This window comes from Chiloscyllium punctatum, chromosome 16 (assembly GCF_047496795.1).
Source record: "Chiloscyllium punctatum isolate Juve2018m chromosome 16, sChiPun1.3, whole genome shotgun sequence".
Taxonomy (NCBI): domain Eukaryota; kingdom Metazoa; phylum Chordata; class Chondrichthyes; order Orectolobiformes; family Hemiscylliidae; genus Chiloscyllium; species Chiloscyllium punctatum.
The window spans coordinates 764,248-771,246 of NC_092754.1; the positions used below are offsets into that span (position 1 = coordinate 764,248).

Here is a 6,999-nt window from a genome sequence, read left to right on the forward strand (position 1 = left end):
ATGGTCTGTCTTGTTTCCTCCCAGGAAATTGCACACTACAAAAAAAATGTTGGTCCAGATTTTTAAGTTATTTGTTCAATAATATATCTGCTATGTTACCAATTCATGATTGGTATATTGTAAATTTGTGTTCAAAGAACTCTAATTCATTAAGCTCTGATTTATATAGCAATGTCTTCAGACTTGCAACACATAAAAAATGCTTCTTGATTGATGCTAATGTATTCTGGCAAGACAGGACTCTCGCCTCAGAAAGCAAACTAACTTTTCTGAGCCTCTGCAATTGTTCAGTGAAAGGAAAATTTATTTACACCACCTCTCCAAGGAGAAAGGGTCGGATAACACAAACGTGGATTCACAATTCTATTAGAAGCTTTTAGTGAAAGTATGAAAATGAAAATCTATGACCTGTGAGTGGCTGGGGGGGTGCTCTGATCAGGCTAAATGATCCTTTATGATAATCTCTATTACTTGAAATGAGTAGAGAGGGAATTATCAGGTAGAGTGATACATTTAGGAAGATGACACCATGTATATGATTCATTCAATTTCTGATTGACACCAATAGTGGTTACAATTACACTTTCAACATTAAAGTTACTTCTTAGCTTCTAAACTTATATAAAATTATAAAACAAAAAATAATCATTTTCTCTCAGCATTTTCAGAGATAGTTCCTAACCATTTTGCAAATGAAATGAAAGGCACCAATACTACCAACTGATAACATAATTTCACATCCCAATGTGCAATGTGTGACTCCCAAAGAACAATGAGAGGGAGGAAAGGAGGATGTTAAAAGAGGACAGAGGCTGAATCCTTAGAAGAGAATTCCAGTGATGAACCATGAAAATCAGAGATATACAAGAGGTGAGGGTAGTACAACTAACCTGGAAGTTTCCAGGGCTGGTGGAGATGACAGGGATAAGGTGGGGTGGGGGGGGGGGGAACGAACATGTTTTTTTCCCCTTTATACATTCACAGGATAAGGATGTAGCTGGCTAGGTGGCATTTATTGTTAAGAGTCAACCGTATTGCTGTGGGTCTGGAGTCACATGTAGGCCAGACCAGTAAGGATGGCAGTTTCCTTCCCAAGATGGCATTAGTGAACCAGATGAGGTTTTCCTGACAATCAATTCATGGTCACTTGGATTCGAACCCGGCTCTGCGGAATGTTATCTGGATTACCAGGCCGGCTGTAATACCACTACCTAGAGGTATGGAAGGAGGATGCTGTGGAATGACTTGGAAACAGGAGAGCAGGGTTTGAAATAGAGTTTCCAAAGGCAAGCAGTAGAGCTGAGTGATGAGCAGAGGGCAATGAGAAGGACCTGGTGCCATGGAGACTGAGATTTCCCAGTGTGGGAGGGAACCTGGCCTACCGCAACTGCAGCCGGCCATTGTGAGGGTGATACAGACCTCAGGGAGGGTTTGAGCTCTGGTTACCCGAGGGTGCGGACAGACACACACACACACAAACCGGAGCGGGAGTGGGCTGGAGCGGAGAGCTCCGGATTTAAGTTGACTTCGGCAGCAGCTGGCGAATCCCGGAGACTAGGAACCTCGTGAAAACCCTGGGAAACCAGTGCATTGGACAAGCGCCTACATCTGATAGCCGTCAACCCGGAGCCGCTGCAACGGGAATCGAGCAGATCCCACTGGGATCCCTGAAACACAGAGACTGGATCATTCCCCCTGAATACCCAGCGGCAAGTGAAGCCGGTCAGATTCCCAGATTCCTCCCTGTTTATTCTCGTGGAACCTGTCCATGGAATTCCATCCAAACTCGGAGCGGTTCCCTGGGAATGGAGACCGCGCTCTGGGAAAGCCTTCCTGTTCTCAGGAAGTTTGCAATCCGGGCAAACTTTAAGGAGCAGCTCTCCGGTTACAGAGGGACCATTCGGCCCGACCGGCTCATCCTAGGTTGAGCGGAAGGGCAGGGAAACCGAGAGAGGGCTCCCCCCGGGGCCGGCTGGGGTTATATTCCCGGGAAGGTGCGGGGTTGGGGTGAGGATGTGAGGATGCTCCAGGAGCTGCTGGAAGAACCGAGCTCCTCCCCTCCCCTCCCTCCTTCTCCCCTCACCGTCCCCGTGAGCAGGCGGTTCCTGAGCGGCGGAGGGAGGCGGGGACTCAGTGCAGCAGAAGCAGCAGCGACGGCACTCTCTGTGTCTCTGTGTGAGGGTCTGTGTTTGTGTCTGTGTGTGTGAGGGTCTGTGTGTCCGTGTGTGGGGGGGGACGTGAGGATCTGTCTATGTGTGTGTGTGTGTGTGTGTGAGGGTCTGTGTGTGTGGGGGGGGGGGGAGGTGAGGGTCTGTGTTTGTGTCTGTGTGTGGGTGTGTATGTGTGTGTGAGGGTCTGTGTGTCCGTGTGTGTGGGGGGACGTGAGGATCTGTCTATGTGTGTGTGTGTGTGTGAGGGTCTGTCTGTGTGTGGATGTGTGTGTGTGTGAGGGTCTGTGTGTGTGTGATGGGGGGGAGGTGAGGGTCTGTGTGTGTGTGTATGTGTGTGTGAGGGTCTGTGTGTCCGTGTGTGTGGGGGGACGTGAGGGTCTGGGTGTGTGTGAGGGGACGTGAGGGTCTGTCTGTGTGTGGGTGGGTGTGTGTGTGAGGGTCTGTCTGTGTGTCTGTGTGTGGGTGTGTGTCTGTGTGTGGGTGGGTGTGTGGGTGTGAGTGTGTGTGTGGGTGTGGGTGTGTGTGAAGTTGAGGGTGTGTGTGAGGATCTCGGTGTGGGTGAGGGTCTCAAGTGTGTGTGTGTGAGGGTCTCGGTGTGTGTGAGGGTCTCTGTGTGTGAGGGTGTCTGTGAGGGTCTCAGTGTGGGTGAGGGTCTCTCTGTGTGTGAGGGTGAGGGTGTGTGTGTGTGTGTGTGAGGGTGTCTCTGAGGGTCTCAGTGTGGATGAGGGTCTCGGTGTGTGTGAGGGTGTGTGTCTCTCTGTGTGAGAGTGAGGGTCTCGGTGTGTGTGAGGGTCTGGGTGTGTGTAAGGGTCTGTGCGCTGCTCCCTCTCTCTCCCTCACTCTCTCTCTCTCTCTGTCACACACAGACACCATGCTGCCCTGGAGAAAGAGCAAGCTGGTCCTGTTGGATGAGGAAAACCAGGCGAAGGCGAAGAGTTTACCGGGCGGCGGTCTGAGCTACAGCTCGCTGCTGTCCTCCTTGGTGCGGGCATGTCCTGGCATTTGGCCTCAGTGCCCGCTGCCCAGGCTCGGTAACATGTTCAGGAGCAGGCGGCAGAAGCTGCAGCTGACCCGTGACGCCCCGAGCTACACGGTCTGGTACCTGGGTAACGCGGTGACCTTCACTGCCCGGGGGGAAGGCTGCACCGAGCAGGCAGTGGCCAGAATCTGGGCACGGTGTGAGCAGGGCACGGCGGGCACCAAGATGAAGCTCACCATTGGCCCCCACGGCATCCGGATGAGGCAGGCGGAATACAAATGCAAACAGATCGGCCACTTGTACCTTCTGCACAGGATCACGTACTGCGCGGCGGACGGGCAGCGGCGGCGGGTGTTAGCTTGGGTTTACCGGCACCAGGTGAAGCACAAGGCGGTGGTGCTGCGATGCCACGCGGTGCTGCTGTGTAAAGCCGCCCGGGCCCAGGAACTAGCGGCTCAGCTCCAGCAGCTCTCCCGCTCAGCCTTCGCCGACTTCAAGCGGCTCAAGCGGCAGGACGATGCCCGGCACCGGCAGCAGCAGCGGCTCGGCCAGGGCATGGTGCCCCTGGTGCCCATCAGGAAGCTCCTCAACAGCCAGTGCCCATACCGACCTCCCCTGGAGCGGGCCCGGAGCGGCCTCAGGTTAATGCCCATCGCTGAGGATGTGGCCGGGGAGGAGCAGGAGGAGCGCGGGCTGGAGCCTGGCACTGACTCTGGGATCACCAACGTGTGCCACCAACTCAGCTCCTGGCACATCGACCCCTCCCTGCACCAGCCTCCCCGCCTGTACCCTCTCCCCTTGGGCCAGGCACTAGGCACAGCCCGGGAGCGGGTGGACTGAGAGGGTAGAGAGGGGGGACAGAGGGAGATGGAGGGGGTCTGTCAGACTCCTGCCCTCCCGGGAAGGTAGGGGGGAAACGACCCTGGGCACTATGGGACTCACCCCCTGCAACAACCCGCCCGCGGGACAGCAGAGCAAGGGCCGAACTCCCCAAACCTCCTCAGCCGCAGCAGCGGAGTTGGGGGGAGGGAGGTGGTACCGGTTGAGAGCCAGGTAAAGGGAAGGGGCAGATTGCAATAAGCCGGGGGTGGGGGTGGGGGAGGGGGGAACTGGCCACCCACCCTCCTGGTAAGGAATATTCACCCACATTCTCTCTCTCCACCCCCGTGGCCCAAGCCGACAAATAGACTAATATATAATCCACTTGGTGAAAGTGAGGACTGCAGATGCTGGAGATCAGAGTCTAGATTAGAGTGGTGCTGGAAAAGCACAGCAGGTCAGGCAGCATCCAAGGAGCAGGAAAATCGAGGTTTCGGGCAAAAGCCGTTCAGGAATCCAGCACCACTTTTCCAGCACCTCTCTAATATATAATCAAACCGATAGCTTCCCAACTCAGGGTTTATCCAGAGAGTGATATTCACTGAGGGTGGGAAATATTAGAGACAGGATTCCCTGGGACACTGTTACTGGGAGAGAGTCTGTCACTACACAACCTGGGGCATCGCTCACAGAACACTGTTCCTTATTCCCCATACCCGCTGCTACAAAGTGATCAAATTGTCATTTCAACACGAAGCCCAACCCTGCCTTTGTATAGCACCGCTTCATGGGGTAAGGTCACTGTGGAGGCGGCGGTAAAATGTACATTATACACAGGGCTTTGTGATATGAATAGTCTTACAAACTATTCAATTCTTTTTACATTAACGAATTTGGTGATAGTGATTGTTGACTGTAACTAACACAGTCCGCACACTCATTCCCAAATCTCCCCAATGGGACAATCACCTGCTTTACACCCAGTCCCTGGATAGAAGCAGCCGCTCGGTCAGGGTTTATACAACTCCGTCTTCGTCTCCACCTGCGATGACACGAAGATCGACGTGTATGTTATCGGGAATGTCAGATATTGTAGTGAGTTATTTTGTCACCGAGAGTTCTGTCTGATTCTCCCTAAACTTTGGGAAAGTGTCCTTGTCCTCTCCTCTCCTCTCCGGGCCCTGACCTTCCAAACTAGCTCTGGCTCAGTGCTGTTGCTACATCTGCATATCTGTGTTTGCTGGGTATAGAATATTATTTCAATCTTGCATGTCAGTGCACATCAACATTCAATTCCCTGAACAAGAAAGGTTCGGCCCTTTTAATTCTGAGCTGGGCCAAAACCCCAGGTGTTAAAGTGAAAGATCTGATTTCAGAATAATGCAGGAGTGTTCTAACTCCACCACCTGAGATGTGTATATACAATGTCCACGAATAAAATAATTATTTCTTGGTTTCTCTGTGTAACTTCCCTTTCTCTCGGATGGTTTTTTTTTTGGAAAACAGGATGCAGATTCATTGACAGAGTTCCCTATCCCGGTCTGGGATATCTCTCCTCTGATTTTCTAAATGCTGAGTACCAACCGCTGATGGAGCTGAGCCGTTAACTTTGTTTCTCTCTCCACAGATGCAGCCTGACCTGCTGAGTTTCTCCAGCACTGTCTGGGGACAGAGCTGCGGTCCATAGCCCAGGCTCCCAGCTAGCATTTACCTGGATTTAATGAGAGGGGAAAACGCGTTAAGACGGCGCTGATTTGAGCTTCTTTTGGCAGTTTTGGAAAAGTGTACAAACGCCCGGCGCCTCGCAACTTTTGGATGACAGTTATTTCCGTGGAATCTTTATTCGGTGTTAAATTTGTCTTTTATCCCGACGAAAGATTCCATTTCTGGACCTTCTTCTTGCTGTGTTTTTTTTGGACATCCCGCAGCTCGAAGTGAACCGAGTGTTTGTCTCAGTTTGTATCCGCTCTGGGTTCCACCATCCCTGGGTGTCGGGGGTATTGTCCAACTCCTGGCCCCTTTCCGAATGAGGAATTCACGGGGGTATCGGTGGCTGATCGAATTCTGCCGAGTGTTTAAGGTGGACGGCTCATTGGAGAGCGGTCTGCAGAGGTAGGAACACCCTCAATGAGACAGCGAGGAAGCTCACTCAGGCCTGGGCTTCTAGAACAGTCCTCCGTCAATGGGGAACGGGTTCATTTGGCCGCAGTGCTGTGGTCTCGAGCCGGGCTCGGTAAATCCAGCCAACCCAAAGCCCTTTACCCTTTGGGGCTGGTTTTAGAAATGCTCACATTCCCTGCTAGCGGAAAATCCGTACCCACCACTCGCCGCGCAGCTTGGTCAGGAGTTACTTTGTACCACCGGGCGGGAGGGTCTGTCCCGAGATTGGGACTGTCTCTGACAAACCGCAGCCAGGCATCAGACTAACGCGAACACAGTTTAAACTGCCCTCCATTGGACTTCACCGACTGGGGCATGCTCCAGATAATTTGTTAACTAACACTTAAACAGCCTTCCGAAATTCTGATTAACACTTAGAAATTTCAATGTCATTATATTTACCCCGTATACAACAATTCACAGAATGTACGATGTCACTTGGAATACTTAAACACCGCAATGCAGCTGCCAAAACAGCTCCCCAAAATACTTTATATGGACAAATGTAAAATATTCCACTCAGTTATTAATATCTTAAAGTCTGCATCTTTAAAAATGGCCGAACAATTTTTCAATGACAATATTTAAGGTGTGCACACCATAGGACAAAAGAGCAAGCCTCTGACCCCATTCCAGCATTCCAATAAACCGGGGCTGGGTTCTATTTCTCGGAGTTTAGAAGAATGAAGGCAGACCTCACAGAAGCCCATAAGATTCGAACCTGGCTAGACAGCGAGAAAGAAGAGACCTGACGGGATGCGGAGTCCCGAACCACCAGTCACAATCTGAGGGTACGGGGAACTATTTGGGACTGACATGAAGAGAAATGGCTTCAACCCAAAGAGTGGGGAGCCTGTGGAATTCACTACC

At 51.8% G+C, this 6,999-nt stretch overlaps 1 protein-coding gene across 3 annotated transcripts; it reads left to right on the top strand.

Moving 5' to 3' along the window:
• Positions 1-1,560: 1,560 nt before the first annotated feature.
• fam43b (family with sequence similarity 43 member B) lies at positions 1,561-5,396 on the top strand. Of its 3 annotated transcripts, none has more exons than XM_072585927.1 (2): positions 1,561-1,722; positions 3,038-5,396. In XM_072585927.1, exon 2 carries the CDS (start codon positions 3,043-3,045, stop codon positions 3,988-3,990), a length of 948 nt encoding a protein of 315 aa, XP_072442028.1. In that variant the 5' UTR covers positions 1,561-1,722; positions 3,038-3,042; the 3' UTR covers positions 3,991-5,396. The 3 variants fall into 3 exon arrangements, with proteins under 3 accessions (XP_072442028.1, XP_072442027.1, XP_072442026.1); XM_072585926.1 differs by lacking the exon at positions 1,561-1,722 and adding an exon at positions 2,130-2,175; XM_072585925.1 differs by lacking the exon at positions 1,561-1,722 and adding an exon at positions 2,130-2,181 and having other exon boundaries at positions 3,038-4,240.
• The last annotated feature ends 1,603 nt before the right edge of the window (positions 5,397-6,999 follow it).

Excerpts from the sequence above, each read along its gene's own strand:
- fam43b (XM_072585927.1), top strand. The coding sequence starts at position 3,043 with ATGCTGCCCTGGAGAAAGAGCAAGCTGGTCCTGTTGGATGAGGAAAAC.